General features: G+C 47.5%; 1 protein-coding gene across 1 annotated transcript in view; it reads left to right on the top strand.

Moving 5' to 3' along the window:
* Positions 1 to 18,620, top strand: part of LOC140474391 (probable voltage-dependent R-type calcium channel subunit alpha-1E) — a gene marked incomplete at its 3' end in the record, with an annotated part of 38,009 nt that extends 19,389 nt beyond the window's left edge. Inside the window, exons 4-5 of the mRNA XM_072567691.1 lie at positions 8,144 to 8,337; positions 17,972 to 18,620. Of these exons, the coding sequence (XP_072423792.1) occupies positions 8,144 to 8,337; positions 17,972 to 18,620 (843 nt within the window). The remainder of the gene's footprint in view (positions 1 to 8,143; positions 8,338 to 17,971) is intronic.
* Positions 18,621 to 20,573: the final 1,953 nt, after the last annotated feature.

Genomic DNA, 20,573 nt, shown 5'->3' with positions numbered 1-20,573 from the left:
TCCTGAGGAGGTCATTACGGTTCCTTGCTGTGGCACGTCGGAACTGGCGGTCGATGAGTTGAGCATCGTACCCCGTTCTTGTGAGGGCATCCCTGAGTACTTCCAGGTGCCTGTCAAGTTCCTCCTCATCTGGGCAGATCCGGTGTATGTGTAGGGCTTGTCCATAGGGAATGACTGTTTTAATATGTTTTGGGTGGAAGCTGGAGAAGTGTAGCATTGTGAGGTTATCTGTGGGTTTGCGGTAGAGTGTGGTGCTAAGGTGTCCATCCTTGATGGAGATGCACGTGTCCAAGAATGAGACAGACAGTCGAGAGTAATCCATGGTGAGTTTGATGGTGGGATGAAACTTGTTGATGTCACTGTGTAGTTTTATCAGTGACTCCTCGCCATGGGTCCAGAGGAAGAAAATGTCATCAATGTACCTGGTGTACAATGTTGGTTGGAGATCCTGCATTGAGAAGAAATCTTGTTCAAACCTGTACATAAAAATGTTGGCATATTGGGGTGGAAATTTGGTCCCCATGGCTGTTCCGTGTGTCTGGATGAAGAATTGGTTGTCAAAGGTGAAGACGTGATCGAGGATAAAGTGGATGAGTTGTAGGATGGTGTTTGGAGACTGGCAGTTGTTGGTGTTGAGTACTGAGGCTGTTGCTGCGATGCCATCCTTGTGGGGGATGCTGGTGTAGAGTGCGGAAACGTCCATTGTGACAAGGAATGCTCCCGGTTCGACTGGTCCGTGGGACAGGCAGCAGTGGAAAGTGGCCGAGCAGAGGCTGATAGCTAAGTTCGGTACCCATAGGGAGGGCCTCAACCGGGACCTTGGGTTCATGTCACATTACAGGTGATCACCATTGCACTACATACACACACACACACATACACTCACACTCTCACATACGCATGGACACAGGTACACACAGACGCGCACACAGACACCCACACACACCCTTATAGACACACACACTCCCACACTCTCACATGCAGCCCCTCACAGACTTAAGTCACTCTGCACTCACCACACACACACACACACACACACACACACACACATATTCTCACACTCACACCCCCACCCCAGACACACTCACGGACAAAGACCCACATGCACACATATATCTTGTGGGGTGAATTTGTACTTGCAGAGTTACATTGTACTTTGCTCAAAAACTGCATACATTCATGTAGAACTCTGAGCTCAAAAACTGCATGAATTTATGTAAAACTCCGTTATCTCACTTTTTAGATTAGAATCAATCTAAACATCAGGACATAGACAGAGAACACAGGGGGCCAACACCTTCAACATATTGTCTAGCTATCACCATTGTTAACAGCTAACCCGAGAACGCAACTTTAAAAAAAGGGTTTTGTGATTTACACATGAAAGAAGTAAAACTATCACTGTATTCTAACAGATGAAAGGCTTAACAGACAATCAATTTTTCAATGTATAATTTCAGTTACATCACACTGTAAATTTTTGCTATAAATTCTGTATTACGATTGAGCCCTCCATTATCACCTGATGAAGGAGCATCGCTCCGAAAGCTAGTGTGCTTCCAATTAAACCTGTTGGACTATAACCTGGTGTTGTGTGATTTTTAACTTTGGACACCCCAGCCCAACACCGGCATCTCCGAATCATAATCTAGTCTCATTTGCCAGCACCCGGCCCTTATCCCTCCAAACCCTTCCTATTCATATACCCATCCAGATGCCTCTTAAATGTTGCAATTTTACCAGCCTCCACCATTTCCTCTGGCAGCTCATTCCATAAACGTACCACACTCTGCGTGAAAAAGTTGCCCCTTAGATCCCTTTTATATCTTTCCCCTCTCACCCTAAACTTATGCCATCTAATTCTGGAATCCCCACTCCAGAGAAAAGATCTTATCTATTCACCATATCCATGCCCCTCATAATTTTGTAAACCTCTACAAAGTCACCCCTCAGCCTCCAACGCTCCAGGAAAACAGCCCCAGACTATTCAGCCTCTCCCTGTAGCTCAAATCCTCTGACCCTGGCAACACCTTTGTAAGTCTTTTCTGAACACTTTCAAGTTTCACAACATCTTTCCGATAGGAAGGAGACCAAAATTGCACGTAATATTCCAACAGTGGCCTAACCAATGTCCTGTATAGCCACAACATGACCTCCCAACTCCTGTACTCAATACTCTGACCAATAAAGGAAAGCATACCAAACGCCTTCTTCACTATCCTATCTTCCTGCAACTCCACTTTCAAGGAGCTATGAACCTGCACTCCAAGGTCTCTTTGTTCAACAACACTCCATAGAACCTTACCATTAAATCTTGCTAAGATTTGCTTTCCCAAAATGCAGCACCTCACAATTATTTAAATTAAACTTCATCTGCCACTTCTCAGCCCATTGGCCCATCTGGTGAAGATCCCGTTGTAATCTGAGGTAACCTTCTTCGCTGTCCACTACACCTCCAATTTTGGTGTCATCTACAAACTTACTAACTGTACCTCTTATGCTCGCATCCAAATCATTTATGTAAATGACAAAAAGTAGAGGACCCAGCACCGATCCTTGTGGCACTCCACTGGTCACTGGCCTCAGTCTGAAAAAACAACCCTCCACCACCACCCTCTGTCTTCTACCTTTGAGTCAATTCTGTATCCAAATGGTTAATTCTCCCTGTATTCCATAAGATTTACCTTGCTAACCAGTTTCCCATGGGGAACCTTGTCAAACACCTTACTGAAGTCCATATAGATCACGTCTACCACTCTAGCCTCATCAATCCTCTTTGTTACTTCTTTCAAAAACTCAGTCAAGTTTGTGAGACATGATTTTCCACAAGGAAAAGCCATGTTGTCGATCCCTAATCAGTCCTTGCCTTTCCAAACAGATTCAAATCCTGTCCCTCAGGATTCCCTCCAACAACTTGCCCACCACCGACATCAGGCTCACTGGCCTTTAGTTCCCTGGCTTGTCCTTACCACCCTTACCTACCACCACGTTAGCCAACCTCCAATCTTTCAGCACCTCACCTGCGACTATCGATGATACAAATTTCTCAGCAAGAGGCCCAGCAATCACTTCCCTAGCTTCCCACAGAGTTCTAGGGTACACCTGATCAGGTCCTGGGGATTTATCCACTTTTACCTGTTTCAAGACATCCAGCACTTTCTCCTCTGTAATATGGACATTTTTCAAGATGTCACCATTTATTTCCCCACATTCTATATCTGCCATGTCCTTTTCCACTGATGCAAAATATTCATTTAGTATCTCCCCCATCTCCTGCGGTCCCACACATAGGCTGCCTTGCTGATCTTTGAAATGCCCTATTCTCTCCCCAGTTACCCTTTTGTCCTTAATGTATTTGTAAAAACCCTTTGGATTCTCCTTAATTCTATTTGCCAAAGCTATCTCATGTCCCCTTTTTGCCCTCCTGATTTCCCTCTTAAGTATACTCCTACTGCCTTTATACTCTTCTAAGGATTCACTCGATCTATCCTGTCTATACCTGACATATGCTTCCTTCTTTTTCTGAACCAAGCCCTCAATTTCTTTACTCATCCAGCATTCCCTATACCTACCAGCCTTTCCTTTCACCCTGACAGGAATATACTTTCTCTGGAGTCTCGTTATCTCATTTCTGAAGGCTTCCCATTTCCCACCATCCATTTACCTGCGAACATCTGCCCCCAGTCAGCTTTTGAAAGTTCTTGCCTAATACCGTCAAAATTGGTCTTTCTCCAATTTAAAACTCCAACTTTTAGATCCAATCTATCCTTTTCCATCACTATTTTAAAACTAGTAGAATTTTGGTCGTTGGCCCCAAAGTGCTCCCCCCACTGACACCTCAGTCTCCTGCCCTGCCTTATTTCCCAAGAGTAGGTCTAGTTTTACACCTTCTCTAGTAGGTTCATCCACATACTGAGTCAGAAAACTTTCTTGTTCACACTTGACAAATTCCTCTCCATCTAAACCCTGAACACCATGGCAGTCCCAGTCTCTGTTTGGAAAGTTAAAATCCTCTACCATAATCACCCTATTATTCCTACTGATAACTGAAATCTCCCTGTCAGTGAATAAAATAAAACATGGCCGAATGGTACAATCTTGCAAACAGTGATGGCAATGTAAATTAATTCAATATTAAGTTTAAAACGGGAGGAGGGAGAGAGTTACGAGACAAAATTTTAAATGTTAATTCGGTAAGCTTTGAAGTAATGAGGGATAAGTTATTCCCCACCCATGGGCTGGGTTATTGCACACTGCCCTTGTTTTTCTAATTCAAGCCATCAATCACTGAGTCTATTGGTCAATCTCAATCCCTCATGCACTGCCTATGTTACACTAAACTGAGCACACGAAAATTGTAACGCTGTAACGTAATTTCTGCTTCCTGAAAATACTCCCATACACGAAACTCGGAGCTCCATTGTTCCAACATGGCAGTGGACCCATCTGCTAATTAAACCAAACACCCAGAATAGCTGACCCCGCCCCGTCATCTATTAACGTATGAGTGACAGAGAACTCCCAAATTCCACTATTTAAAGAAAATAATATCAATTTTTTCCTTAATTCTAAAAGTGAACATTGAACAGCTGTTCACAACTCTGAGCACCCCTTTCTCTGAAATGTGTATTACTTGCCTCCAACCCCATAACAATATGCAGTTCCAATCAGACACTTATTACCTCACCTTAACTTCGAAACCACACAGCCGTTGTCATCTTCGGTGTCTTTCTTCTTCCGGCTGAAGTTCTCCCTGGGTCGTCCACTTTCTTTTTACTGTGGAAAGGTACCATTATGGATGGCACAGTGGCTCAGTGGTTAGCACTGCTGCCTCACAGCATCAGGGATCTGAGTTTGATTCCAGCCTCGGGCGACCATCAGTGTGGAGTTTGCACATTCTCCCGGTATCTGTGTGGGTTTCCTCCCACAATCCAAAGATGTGCAGGTCAGGTGAATTGGCCATGCTCAATTGCCCATAGTGTGAGGTGCGTGAGTCAGGTACATATATAGAGTAGGGGAAATGGGTCTGGGTGGGCTTCTCTTTGGAGATGTGGGCTGAAGGGCCTGTTTCCACACTGTAGGCAATCTAACCTAAAAAGAAAATAGAAAGTGTTTCAATGTTTTGGGTCTCTGTCTCTTAATGGTAGTTGCTCTGTCTGATTTTTAAAATCCCTACCTTTTTTGATATCCCCAACATCGAATTGTCTCATTGGTTCGATGTTGGCAAAACAATAAATTCAAACTCAGTTGGGTTTTCATATCCTGGGGCATAATTTAAGCTTGAGAGGGTGGTGCTAGAAAAGCACAGCAGGTCAGGCAGCATTCGAGGAGCAGGACAATCGACATTTCGGGTACTAAACCCTCCATCAGGACCCGAAACGTCAATTCTCCTGCTCCTCGGCTGCTTACCTGAACAGCTCTGCTTTTCCGCACCACACTCTCGACTTAGATCTGTAGCATCCTCGTTTTCTCCTGCATTATTTAAAAAGTATCTGATGGGTATATGAATAGGAAGGGTTTGGAGGGATATGGGCCGGGTGCTGGCAGGTGGGACTAGGTTGGGTTGGGATATCTGGTCGGCATGGACGGGTTGGACCGAAGGGTCTGTTTCCGTGCTGTACTCTATAATGTGGACTGGTCAAATTCGAACTGTTGTCAAAACAGCAACCAACTCATCTTTCCAGTTCACACCCAAATGTTACATATTTTCAGTTTTCCAGTACACTCTGAGACTGCTTCTGTAAGCTCTCCGTGCCGAACAGCATTCACTCTCTCTTAAAGGTACAGTTAATTCTGTAGTTCAACTTCATAACATCATGCAGAACAAAGAAAAACTACTGGGAATGCTGCAGCACTCCACGTCCATTATCTGAGCAACATGAGTTCACCTGGAAACAAACTGACCAATGGTGACTGGCTCCTGTTCCTCCGCATGTAAATGTAGTCAGCAGTGTTCACGAGATGTGTACCCAAGTACCTACCTCCAGCCTGACTAGTAACAGAGAGACAGCACAATCTACAAGGGGAAGCAGCCTCTCGACCTTTTTTTTTGAAAAAAATAGTCATGGTTGGCTGCAAGTGCAAAATTTATTGTTGGAGTTCAATCCTGGTTGGCTTGTTAAAGGAAACGTCATGTCGAACTGGAACGGCTGCAAACAAGGTTGGCAAGGATGTCGCCAGGACCGGTGGGTTCGAGTTATGTGGAGATGCTGGGTAGACCGGGACATTTTCCTCGGGAACGTTAAGAGGTTGAGGGGGTGACAGCTTTATAAAATGATGAAGGGCATAGATAAGGTAATAGCCAAGGTCCTTTCCCCAAGGTCCAAAACTAGGGAGCAGAGGTAGAACCGGTGAGACGGGGAGAGAATTGAAATGGACTTGATGGGCCACTTTTTCACACGGAGGGTGGTGAAGGAGCTGCCAGAGGAAGGGTGGGGGTTGGTACGGTACAATATTTAAAAGACATTTGGACAGGTACATGGATAGGAAAGGTTCAAAGGGGCCAAATGGGACGAGTTCAGTTTAGGATACCTGTTCAGCATGGAAATGTTGGGCTGAAGGGTGTGTTTCCGTGCTGTATGACTCTGACTCTATCACTAGTTTAAACAGCTGGTTAAAAAGCCTATGCTCTTGCTTGTTTGTCACGTATAATGTAAGTCTCTAATCCTAAATATGATCTCAGCTCTAGGCTTAGTGTTTCCTTGGCTTTATCTTAGCTACATAAAAACATGTCCCTGGCTATCGATGATGAATGATGAACCTGGAGCATCTGAAAGGAAATCAGAGATTTACAACCTCCACACAGAATGGGAAAGCGAATTCTGTTCACAACTGTAAAAGACTGATGTGTCACCAAGGTGTGTCAAGAAGTAAAAAGGTGAATTTGGAACGACACTGCACAACAGTACACGTTAAATTCAAGGACAGTTTTCCCTTGACCAGCATGCTTCGGACAAAGAGAATTGATGAGCTGAAGGCCATTTTGAAAACTCAGTGTCATTTTTCTCTCAACCAACCTGCACTAAAGCTTCATTTTGCACTTTGGCAGAACACAGGAAATCATTCGTGGATGATGGAGGAATCAAAGACTATGGCTGCTGGCTCTTTCCTCAAAGACTTTAACAGCAAAGAAGGAATAATAAGGGCAATCCAGAGGGTTGTACTCCCACAGGAGCAAGATGGGTGGAATCTTTATCTGAAGAGGTCTGTCAGCAACTACACAGGACCTGAAGGACTCTGAATGCATTCACTGCAGTTCCATGAATCTTTGACATGGATGACACAACTCACAGCTGGTTGTTTTTTAAAGACGTAACCACTAAAGAGGATCTCCTCACCCTTTTGTCCTTAAAGAGAGAACAAAGGGCAAGGGTATCTCAAACAAATTCAAAAGGCATGTGCTTGAGAAAAACATTCTGACACGTTGTTAAACCTAACAGAGCCTATTATCAGGCCAGTTCCAAGTATTACTCTGAATACTTTTGACAAATGCGAGGCCTTTACAAGGTGAGCATACTATCATGCAGCATGGAAACAGACCCTTTGGTCCAATTCATCCACACCAATCAGACATTCCAATCTGATATTGTTCCATTTGCCAGCATTTGGCCTATATCCCACTAAACCCTTCGTCAACTTATTCAGATGCTTTTTAACTGTTGCAATTGTACTTGTCTCCACCACTTCCTCTGGCAACTCATTCCATACATGAACTGCCTCCCCCATCCCCCCCCCCCAGGTGAAAATGTTATCCCTCAGGTGCTTTTTAAATCTTTCTCCTCTCATCTTAAAGCTAGCCCTCGAGTTTTAGACTCCCCTCCACTGGGAAAAAGACCTTGGCTATTCACCTTACCTTGTCCCCCATGATTTAATCAACCTTTATAAGGTCACCCCCTCAGCCTCCAACACTCCAGAAAAAAAGGCTTCAGTTTTAATTCCCCCAGGCTTTGTGACAACTAATGCGATTATTGCTGGGCCTCTGCGCCACACTCCTTCCCTTAGCTGGGCTTAGCGTTCTGATCCATGCTGGCTTGGACTGTTTTGAGTTATCTTTGCCTTGATGTACTTACTATTATTATAATCGCAGTCTTAAGAACGGAATGAGCTTGTTGCATGTTCTCAGAGATGTGTCTCGCTTTCACAGGGCTGCGAACAGTGGACATCCCTTATATAGACAGCCTGGACAGAGGCCGTTCAAAGGAAAGGAAACACTTGCTGTCACCTGATCGATCCCTATGCAGCTCAGCGGAACGTGCTCAGTATCCACAGCACCATCCCCGGGATGGGCGGCTCTCTCGGTCCCCTAGTCTCAGCAGGTCTCACTCCCACCGGGGACAGGTAGGCCCCAGGCTTGTACACATATCAGATGGTTCCTGTATGTACTTTAATACGAAGACGAGGGAGCTGATATTTATTGGGCAGAGTTCAACAAATGAGTCCGAGTGTGTTAAATAGTTACGACTAGTCAAACTTCAAGGAATTAAACCTTACTGGTTTTCACTGAGAAGAGTAGGTGGTAAGGGTAGAATTCTATCTGGATGTGAGCTAAGGAATATACCTCATTTCAACATTGAAATGCAATGTGCTGCGGTCAGACCAGATCTGAGCTCAGAATGTGGGAAATTGAAGCACAGAGGCTGAGCTGGTTGATAAAGAGAAATTCACACTTTATCCAAAGTTCCAGGTCATTACCACTCGCTGTGAGGAAATGTTCTTCCTCGTATGACCCCTTCCTCTGCCTTTCTTGTATCGCCTGACCAAAAACCTTCAATCTAGGTCCCCTCGTCTCTGAACCATCAGCCAATGGGAGCAGTTTTTCCTTGTCTCTCTTATCCAAACCCATTATAATCCTGTTCACCTCAACCTAATCTCTCCTTGATTCTAAATTCTAAAGGAAGTGGAGTATAAAAGTAGGGAGGTTTTGTGAAACTGTGCAAAGCACTAGTCAGACCACACCTGGAATATTTTATTTTAAAGGGAATTGAGTACAAAAACAGGGAGGTGTTGGAAAGTAAGAGCTCTAGAAGGCACCAGTCAGCTGGAATACTGTGGACAGTTTTGGGGCCCTTCTGCAAGGAGAGGTAGACTGACATTGGAGGCTGATCTGTGGTACGAAAAGACTGTCTTATGAGGAGAGGCTGAGTAGGTTGGGCCTGGAATATAGAGGAATGTGAAGCGACTTTACTGAAACCTACTCTATTCTGAGGCGACTTGACAGAGCAGCTGCAGAAAGGTTGTTTCCTCCAGTTGGAGAGTTCAAAACCAGACGGCAGATTTTTAGAATAAGGGGGCTCCTGTTTAAGGTAGAGATGAGGAGAAATTCCTTCTCTGAGGGGAGTGAATCTGTGCATTTCTTTATCACAAGTGGCTGTCGAGGTTAGACTATTAAGTATATTCAAGGCTGAGACTGATTTTTTAATTGGGAAGGGAGTTAAGAGTTATGGGGAAAAGGCAGGAGACTGGAGTCGAGTATGATCAGATCAACTATGATCTCATTTAAATGGTGCCGAGAGCTCAATGGGCAGAATGGTTTCCCTCGGGCTGCCACGTTTTGTGGCCTGACATCTTCCAGTCTGACGCCAGGACAGGCCAGAAGGTGATTGGAACTCACAGTGATGGGAGAAGGTAGGAAAATCCAGATGTGAGCCTGTGGGTGGAATTGTACAAACATTTGTATTTTTATCTCATGTTCCCCCCTACAGGTCGTGGACGGCCAGTCAGGCAGCATCCGAGGAGCAGGAGAATCAACGTTTCGGGCAAAAGCCCGTCATCAGGAATGCTCGAAACTTCGACTCTCCTGCTCCTCGGATGCTGCCTGCCCCGCTGTGCGTTTCCAGCGCCACAATCTTCGACTCTGATCTCCAGCATCTGCAGTCCTCACTTTCACCCAGCTACAGAACTTCCCAAACATAGTATTGCCGATGACTTGGAGTCGTGGAGTCACAGAGATGTACAGCCCGGAAACAGACCCTTCGGTCCAACTCGTCCATGCCGACCAAATATCCGAAATTAATCTAGTCCCATTTGCCAGCATTTGGCCCATATCCCCCTAAACCCTTCCTATTCATATACCCATCTATATGCCTTTTAGTTATTGTAATTGTACCAGCCTCCACCACTTCCTCTGACAGCTCATTCCATATACGTACCACCCTTTGCCTGAAAAGTTTCCCTTAGGTCCCTTTTAAATCTTGCCCCTCTGAGATTAGATTCCCTACAATATGGAAACAGATCCTTTAGCCCAACCAAAGAGTAACCCACCCAGACCCATTCCCCGACCCCATATTTCCCCCTGACTAATGCACCTAACACTATGGTCAATTTAGCATGGTTAATTTACCTAACCCGCACATTTTTGGATTGTGGGAGGAAACCGGAGCACCCGGAGGAAATCCACGTAGACACGGGGAGAATGTGCAAACTCCACACAGACAATCACCCGAGGCGGGAACCGAACCCGGGTCCCTGGCGCTATGAGGCAGCAGTGCGAGCCGCTGACCTCTCACCTTAAACCTTTGGACTCCCCCACCCCAGGGAAAAGACTTTGTCTATTTATCCTACACATGCCCCTCATGATTTTATAAACCTCTACAAAGTCACCCCTCAGCCTCTGACACTCCAGGGAAAACAGCCCCGGTCAATTCAGCCTCTCCCTATAGCTCAAACCCTCCAACCCTGCCATCATCCTGGTAAATCTTTTCTGCACCCTTTCGAGTTTCACAACATCCTTTCTATAGGAGGGAGACCAGAATTGCGTGCAATATTCCACGTGTGGCCTAGCCAACGTCCTGTACAGCCACAACATGACCTCCCAACTCCTGTACTCAATGACCAAGGCAAGATACCAAGCACCTTCTTCATTATCCTATCTACCTGCAACTCCAGTGTTACTTAATCTAAATTGTACTACTCCTCTGCAATTCCCCAGTCTTTTTCTATTCACTTGATCAAAACCTTAAATAATTCTCAAGGCCTGGCATATCTTCCCAGTCTTCTCTCCTCCAGTGGAAATGGCCCAGCTATCATGCTTCTCTCACAATTATTTCTCAAACTGGCATTAACATTGAGTCAAAATTGCAGGCTCTCTATGCTTTTGATATCTTGAGTGTGGCTGGAAAAAAGGACAAATTTTCTCAACACTTTTTATCTTCTGTTCACACCAGAACAATTCACAATTGTAGACAACTGAAAGAATATGCTATTTGATCTGATCCTATAGTTCTTTGGAAATATGGCCAACATACCTAACCATATCTCACCTACCATCCTGAAGAAGGGCTGATGTCCGAAACGTCGATTCTCCTGCTCCTTGGATGCTGCCTGACCTGCTGCGCTTTTCCAGCAACACATTTTCAGCGACATACCTAACATCTATAATTTATATACCGCATTGCCAATTTGCAAGATAATCAATAAGGAATGTACTGACAATAACAAACCAGCCTGTTTGTAAAGTTCACCGTAAAGTGTCCAGCATTAGATGTGAGGATGCAATTAAACACTTGCTAAATAGCAAGTGTACAAAGAGTTAAGCTGTCACTCGGGCTTGAAGCTACCTAGATAAACACATGGCCATTTCCATTGTGCATGCACTGCAGCTGTTTCAAATGAGCAGAATAGGTGACAGTTATGATCTGATTTACTTCTCAGAGCAAGGCCACGCTCAGAATCAAAGTGCCAGGTTTAATATTTAAACAAAGCCTGGGCAGTTAACTGTCAGTCTGCATTAACTGGCACATTTCCTATGGCAACACCTCTACCAATCAGTACTCTCCTGTTATTCTGTTACTTTTCCCTTTGCCTTGGTATTTCTCAGCAAATTGTCCTGATAAATTAAAAATGAAAAGTTTTGATAAAACTTTTCTTTTTTTCAGCAATACTCAAGTTCTGAACTACCAGTTACTGTTTTATATGTTGTTGCGTTGTTTTGGAACTTGGGAGAAAAAAATGCAAAACGACGACACTTTTAAAAGGGAGAGGAACAGCCAAAGGCAGCACAAGGTGAGGTCAGTGCAGGGGAGAGAGAGAGAGAGAGAACTGCTAACTGCTAACCCACACTGCTAACTGACACAGTAGTGAACCTGCACAATTACTGCCTTTGCTGTTGAATTCATGTGTCACTGGATATCGGAGTGCATCTAGGAAAATTAACAAACAATGATGATCTTGGAGAAATCTGTTTGGGAGAGGTCACAGCCCAGAGACAGATAAGTGAATAGTTTTAAGTGCGGCCTTGGGGCCTTGCTGTAAGTCTGCAGTAGTGAGTAGAGTGGGTTCTTTCTTGATTATATGTCTTATTGTGATATGCTTCTTGACTAAACTTAAAAATATAAGCCGTAAGTATTGAGTTAGCCTGGAGCAGTGTTTTGTAGAGGAATAAGACGGGGCTATTTTCTGGGTCTGCAGTTTGGAAGAAGCAAAAATGGCCCTTAGTCGAGTGATATGCTCTTCTTGTCGGATGTGGGAGTTTAGGGAGAGTTTATGGGTTACTGAGGATTATATCTGCAATAAATGCCATTGGTTGCAAATCATATCAGATCGAATGGAACGGTTAGAATGACAGTTAGAGGCAATGAGGCATTTACAAGAGCAAGGGGGTGTGATGGATGGCAGTTACAGGAAGAGATAAAAGTCGCAGATGCAGTCACATAGGTGGGTTAACTCCAGAAAGGGTAAGAGAGGTAGGCACATAGTGCAGGAGTCTTCTGCGGCTCAAAACAGGTATGCTGTTTTGGAACATGTAGGGGGTGATGGATTCTCTGGGAAACGTAACATGAACAGCCAAGTTTCTGGTATTGAAACTGGCTCTAATATAACAAGAGGTACGTCAGTTCCAAATGATCGATGTGTTGGGGATTCTCTAGTCCGAGGTACAGACAGACGTTTCTGTGGCCAGCAGAGAAATATCAGAATGGTGTGTTGCTTCCCTGGTGCCAGGATCAAGGATGTCCCAGAGAGGGTGCAGAATGTTCTCACGGGGGAGAGGGGCCAGCAGGAGGTCATTGTCCACATTGGAACCAACGACATAGGAAAGGAAAACAATGAGATTCTGAAGGGAGATTACAGAGAGTTAGGCAGGAATTTAAAAAGGAGGTCCTCAAGAGTAGTAAGGATAGGAATAGGAGGATAGAGCAGATGAATGCATGGCTGAGGAGCTGGTGTATGGGAGAGGGATTCACATTTTTGGAATCTCTTCTGGGGTAGAAGTGACCTGTACAAGAATGATGCATTGCACCTGAATCGGAAGGGGATTAATATACTGGCAGGGAGATTTGCTAGAGCTGCTTGAGAGGGTTTAAACTAGTAAGGTCGGAGTGGGTGGTTGGGTGGGACCCAGGGAGATAGTGAGGAAAGAGATCAATCTGAGACGGGTACAGCTGAGAACAGAAGTGAGTCAAACAGTCAGGGCAGGCAGGGACAAGGTAGGACTGATAAATTAAACTGCATTTATTTCAATGCAAGGGGCCTAACAAGGAAGGCAGATGAACTCAGGGCGTGGTTAGGAACATGGGACTGCGATATCATAGCAATTACAGAAATATGGCTCAGGGATGGGCAGGACTGGAAGCTTAATGTTCCAGGATACAAATGGTATAGGAAGGATAGAAAGGGAGGCAAGAGAGGAAGGGGAGTGGCATTTTTGATAAGGGATAGCATTACAGCTGTGCTGAGGGAGGACATTCCCGGAAATACATCCAGGAAAGTTATTTGGGTGGAAATAAGAAGGGGATGATCACCTTACTGGTATTGTAGACCAACTATAGACCCCCTAATAGTCAGAGGGAAATTGAGAAACAAACTTGTCAGGAGATTTCAGTTATCAGTAAGAATAATAGGGTAGTTATGGTAGGGGATTTTAACTTTCCAAACATCAACTGGGACTGCCATAGTGTTAAAGGTTTAGATGGAGAGGAATTTCTTAAGTGAGTACAAGACAACTTTCTGACTCAGTATCTGGATGTACCTACTAGAGAAGGTGCAAAACTTGACCTACTCTTGGGAAATAAGGCAGGGCAGGTGACTGAGGTGTCAGTGGGGGAGCACTTTGGGGCCAGCGACCATAATTCTATTAGTTTGAAAATAGTGATGGATAAAGATAGACCAGATCTAAAAGTTGAAGTTCTAAATTGGAGAAAGGCCAATTTTGATGATATTAGACAAGAACTTTCAAAAGCTGATTGGAGGCAGATGTTTGCAGGTAGAGGGACGGCTGGAAAATGGGAAGCCTTCAGAAATGAGAACAAGAATCCAGAGAAAGTATATTCCTGTCAGGGTGAAAGGACAGGCTGGTAAGTACAGAGGATGACTAAAGAAATTGGGGGTTTGATTAAGAAAAAGAAGGAAGCATATGTAAGGTATAGACAGGATAGATTGAGTGAATCCTTAGAAGAGTATAAAGGAAGTAGGAGTATACTTAAGAGGGAAATCAGGAGGGCAAAAAGGGGACATGAGATAGCTTTGGCAAATAGAATTAAGGAGAATCCAAAGGGTTTTTACAAATATATTAAGGACAAAAGGGTAACTAGGGAGAGAATAGTGCCCCTCAAAGATCAGCAAGGTGGCCTTTGTGTGGAGCCGCAGGAAATGGGGGAGATACTGAATGAATATTTTGCATCAGTGTTTACTGTGGAAAAGGATATGGAAGATATAGACTGTAGGGAAATAGATGGTGACATCTTGGAAAATGTCCAATTTACAGGCGAGGAAGTGCTGGATGTCTTGAAATGCATATAAGTGGAAAAATCCCCAGGACCTGATCAGGTGCACCCTGGAATGCTGTGGGAAGTTTGGGAAGTGATTACTGTGCCCCTTCCTGAGATATTTCTATCATTAATAGTCACAGGTGAGGTGCCGTAAGACTGGAGGTTGGCAAGCGTGATGCCACTGTTTAAGAAGGGTGTAAGGACAAGCCAGGGAACTGTAGACCAGTGAGCCTGACCTCGGTGGTGGGCAAGTTGTTGGAGGGAATCCTGAGGGACAGGATGTACATGTATTTGGAAAGGCAAGGACTGATTAGGGATGGTCAACATGGTTTTGTGCGTGGGAAATCATGTCTCACAAACTTGATTGAGTTTTTTGAAGAAGTAACAAAGATGATTGATGAGGGCAGAGCAGTAGATGTGATTTATATGGACTTTAGTAAGGCGTTCGACAAAGTTCCCCATGGGAGACTGATTAGCAAGGTTAGATCACATGGAATACAGGGAGAACTAGCCATTTGGATACAGAACTGGCTCAAAGGTAGAAGACAGAGGGTGGTGGTGGAGGGTTGTTTTTCAGACTGGAGGCCTGTGACCAGTGGAGTGCCACAAGGATCAGTGCTGGGTCCAGTACTTTTTGTCATTTGCATAAATGATTTGGATGCGAGCATAAGAGATACAGTTAGTAAGTTTGCAGATGACACCAAAATTGGAGGTGTAATGGACAGCGAAGAGGGTTACCTCAGATTACAACAGGATCTGGACCAGATGGGCCAGTGGGCTGAGGAGTGACAGATGGAATTTGATTTAGATAAAGATGAGGTGTTGCATTTTGGGAAAGCAAATCTTAGCAGAACTTATACACTTAATGGTAAAGTCCTGGGGGTGTTGCTGAACAAAGAGACCTTGGAGTGAAGGTTCATAGCTCCTTGAAAGTGGAGTCACAGGTAGATAGGATAGTGAAGAAGGCATTTGGTATGTTTTCCTTTATTGGTCAGAGCATTGATTATTGGAGTTGGGAGGTCATTTTGTTGCTGTACAGGACACTGTTGGAATATTGCGTGCAATTCCAGTATCCCTCCTATCGGAAGGATGTTGTGAAACTTGAAAAGATTCAGAATAGATTTATAAGGATGTTGCCAAGGTTGGAGGATTTGAGCTGTAGAGAGAGATTGAATAGGCTAGAGTTGTTTTCCCTGGAGTTTCGGAGGGTGAGGGGTGACTTTATAGAGGTTTATAAAATCATGAGGGGCGCGGATAGGGTAAATAGTCATGGTCTTCTCCCTGTGGTGGGGGAGTCCAGAACTAGAGGGCATAGGTTTAGGGTGAGAGGGGAAAGATATAAAAGAGACATAACAGACAACTTTTTCACACAGAGGGTGGTGTGTGTATGGAATGAGCTGTCAGAGGATGTGGTGGAGGCTGGTACAATTACAACATTTAAAAGGCATCTGGATGGGTATATGAATAGGAAGGGTTTGGAGGGATATGGGCCGGGTGCTGGCAGGTGGGACTAGATTGGGTTGGGATATCTGGTCGGCATGGACGGGTTGGACCGAAGGGTCTGTTTCCATGCTGTACATCTCTATGACTCTACGAATCTAAATAATTATATGCTTTGATGTCTCTTCAAGACTATTTTCACTCATGGACTACCTTACTTATTCTCAGTGCCTGTTGTTTACTATTTGTATGTTTTATCATTCTTCAAATTCACTTGCTAATTCAAGCCATGAAATCATCCACAAACTGTTTCACTTGGAGAATGGCACCACACTATTTTCCCGAAAACTATTACATTACATGAGAAGAGTGGCTGAGAGGAAGCATCTCATTTACGAATCAAAGTACAACAGAGAATCTTTGTCAAGCTAACACCTCAATATTCACCAACACTGCAATCAAGCTCTTCCATCAGAGCTCATGCAATCAAAGAATTGGTAGAGCATGGGGCTCACTGTTCCAATTCTCTGTCAAATAAATAAGGCTTTGGCAGCGATGAAGAAATTGGTGCTGGAAGCTGAATGAAGGAAGCCAGCATGCACTGTCCGACCAGGACAGTTTGCTCATTGAAGCAGAACCAATTACACAACGAAGGCCTTCATTGTACATTTGCTAACTTCACCGATTGCTCCATGTCTTTTAAACGTAGCAAGGGGAAGATAGTGAAAACAGAAATAAGATCCCCTTTATAAAAGCCCAGACTTACTATGGAAAGGTGATGGAAAATATTTGATTGTCCTGGTCAGACAGTGTGTACCAGCTTCCTTCATTCAGCTCCAGCATGCACACATCACAGACACATGGACTCCATTCACACTCACACACAGGTACAACACAGGCACACAACACACAGACTCACACATGCAGATACAACACACACACACGCTGTCATATTCACTCACATTCACACGCACACCCACAACACAAACTCAGACACACAACACTCTCTCTCACACTCACTCACATTCACACTCAGTCAAATTCACACTCAGACACACACTCACACCAAGACACTTATACACCAACTCACAATTGCACAGACACACATATACACACATACAGATACACACACTCTGTCGCACGCATTCACACACACAATCACATTCACACCAAACACACACACAAACAAAAGATAGACCCATACAACTCACAGATACACAACACACACACACTCATGCACAAATTCACACATAGACACACACGCAGTCACGTGCACAGAGGCACACACAGATTCACACTCTCCCTCTCTCACAGATATGTGTACACACACACACACACACACACACACACGCAGAACACATACTTACACATAGACACACCCAGTGCAATGATCCTCACTCAAAAAGCTGTATGCTGCCGTTTGGAGAGCTGGGGTCTGCTGCATTTCATGAATCTCAATGCACTCCAGCAATTCATCAAAGATTCTCGGACAGCACCTTCCAAACCCACGACCACTCCCATCTAGAAGGACAAGGGCAGTAAATACACAGGAACGCCTGCAGGTTCCCCTCCAAGCCATTCACCATCCTAACTTGGAATGTTATGACCGTTCCTTCACTGGGTCAAATTCCTGGAATTCCCTCCCTAATGGTATTGTGGGTCAGCTCGTCACCCACCTTGAAGGAGCAACTCGGAGTGGGCAATAAATGCTGGCCAGCCAGTGATGCCCATACCCGAGAGGTTCTGCACCTCTAAACCTCCCTCCCCCTGCGTATCCCACCTCCAGGAGAGGAACAGGCAGTCATGTTTCTCCATCTTGTTTCTTGCAGGCCAGCAGTCCAGTCAGTGAGAGCCCTATCCCTTCGACGTCTGGGACCAACACGCCAAGACAGGGGCGACGGCAGCTCCCGCAGACACCCCCAAAACCGCGGCCGCACATCTCGTACTCTCCGGTTGCCCAGCGGCCTGAGCCGTGGTCACCGCCGCCGTCCTCCTCCTGCGAGCAGGCCACGCCGAGAGGCAAGGGCGAGTGCCGCTACCAGTCCCTGAGAGTGCGGCCCAGCAAGGCCCTGTGGGGCGAGTCGCCGGGTCTGAGCACCAAGAGCGAGAGCCAGCACTCAACGCCACTGCGCTACATCTCGGAGCCGTCTCTGAGCCTGCACGAGGAAGGGGGCAGCCTGGACCAGGAGCAGGGCCCCAGGGAGGAGACCCTCACCTTCGAGGCCGCGGTCGCCACCAGCCTCGGCCGCTCGCACACCATCTCGTCGGCACCGCCACTCCGCCACAGCTGGCAGCTGCCCAACGGCAGCTACCGCGCCAGGGTGGGGGCAGCCGGGCCAAGGGCCACGGGCTCAGGGGCAACGATCATCGGCATCGGACCACCCTCACTCTCACCGACCAAGGCCAGGAGCAGGACCAGGACGACCAGTGTTAGAGACCGGGGAGAGGAGACGGGGCAGTGTGAGACTGGGAAGGGAAGTGGGGGGGAGGGCGTGCAGTCTCTGACTGGGAGGTCGGGCAAGGGGGGGGTGGTGGGAGCAGTGCTAGACCAGGAAGAGAGGGTGGGGTGGGCAGGCCTATGACCGGGAACAAGAGGAGGGACAGCGTTAGATATGGGGAGTGGAGGGGGCACAGTGTTAGTCCAGGGAGAGAGGAGGTGTCAGTGTTAGACCGGGGGAGGGGGAGAGGAGGTGTCGGTGTTAGACCGGGGGAGGGGGAGAGGGGGTGTCAGTGTTAGACCGGGGGAGGGGGAGAGGGGGTGTCACTGTTAGACCGGGGGAGGGGGAGAGGGGGTGTCAGTGTTAGACCGGGGGAGGGGGAGAGGGGGTGTCACTGTTAGACCGGGGGAGGGGGAGAGGGGGTGTCAGTGTTAGACCAGGGGAGGGGGAGAGGGGGGTGTCACTGTTAGACCGGGGGAGGGGGAGAGGGGGTGTCACTGTTAGACCGGGGAGGGGGAGAGGGGGTGTCAGTGTTAGACCGGGGGAGGGGAGAGGGGGTGTCACTGTTAGACCGGGGGAGGGGGAGAGGAGGTGTCAGTGTTAGACCAGGGGAGGGGGAGAGGGGGTGTCACTGTTAGACCGGGGGAGGGGGAGAGGGGGTGTCACTGTTAGACCGGGGGAGGGGGAGAGGGGGTATCAGTGTTAGACCGGGGGAGGGGGAGAGGAGGTGTCAGTGTTAGACCGGGGGAGGGGGAGAGGAGGTGTCAGTGTTAGACCGGGGGAGGGGGAGAGGGGGTGTCACTGTTAGACCGGGGGAGGGGGAGAGGGGGTGTCACTGTTAGACCGGGGGAGGGGGAGAGGAGGTGTCAGTGTTAGACCGGGGGAGGGGGAGAGGGGGTGTCACTGTTAGACCGGGGGAGGGGGAGAGGAGGTGTCAGTGTTAGACCGGGGGAGGGGGAGAGGGGGGTGTCAGTGTTAGACCGGGGGGAGGGGGAGAGGAGGTGTCAGTGTTAGACCGGGGGAGGGGGAGAGGGGCTGTCAGTGTTAGACAGGGGGAGGGGGAGAGGGGGTGTCGGTGTTAGACCGGGGGAGGGGGGGAGGGGGAGAGGGGGTGTCAGTGTTAGACCGGGGGAGGGGGAGGGGAGAGGGGGTGTCACTGTTAGGCCGGGGGACGGAGAGAGGGGGTGTCTGTGTTAGACTGGGGGAGGGGGAGAGGGGGAGAGGGGGTGTCGGTGTTAGACCGGGGGAGGGGGAGAGGGGGAGAGGGGGGTGTCGGTGTTAGACCGGGGGAGGGGGAGAGGGGGTGTCGGTGTTAGACCGGGGGCGGGGGAGAGGGGGTGTCAGTGTTAGACCGGGGGAGGGGGAGAGGGGGTGTCAGTGTTAGACCGGGGGAGGGGGAGAGGGGGTGTCAGTGTTAGACCGGGGGAGGGGGAGAGGGGGTGTCGGTGTTAGACCGGGGGCGGGGGAGAGGGGGTGTCAGTGTTAGACCGGGGGAGGGGGAGAGGGGGTGTCAGTGTTAGACCGGGGGAGGGGGAGAGGGGGTGTCAGTGTTAGACCGGGGGAGGGGGAGAGGGGGTGTCAGTGTTAGACCGGGGGAGGGGGAGAGGGGGTGTCAGTGTTAGACCGGGGGAGGGAGAGAGGGGGAGAGGAGGTGTCAGTGTTAGACCGGGGGAGGGGGAGAGGGGGTGTCACTGTTAGACCGGGGGAGGGGGAGAGGGGGTGTCAGTGTTAGACCGGGGGAGGGGGGGAGGGGGAGAGGGGGTGTCAGTGTTAGACCGGGGGAGGGGGGAGGGGAGAGGGGGTGTCACTGTTAGACCGGGGGAGGGGGAGAGGGGGTGTCAGTGTTAGACTGGGGGAGGGGGAGAGGGGGTGTCAGTGTTAGACCGGGGGAGGGGGAGAGGGGGTGTCACTGTTAGACCGGGGGAGGGGGAGAGGGGGTGTCAGTGTTAGACCGGGGGAGGGGGAGGGCAGAGGGGGTGTCAGTGTTAGACCG

Source organism: Chiloscyllium punctatum, unplaced genomic scaffold, assembly GCF_047496795.1.
Source record: "Chiloscyllium punctatum isolate Juve2018m unplaced genomic scaffold, sChiPun1.3 scaffold_981, whole genome shotgun sequence".
NCBI classification, from domain to species: domain Eukaryota; kingdom Metazoa; phylum Chordata; class Chondrichthyes; order Orectolobiformes; family Hemiscylliidae; genus Chiloscyllium; species Chiloscyllium punctatum.
The sequence above is the reverse complement of the archived record's forward strand: the minus strand, read 5'-3'. Positions and strand labels throughout refer to the sequence as shown.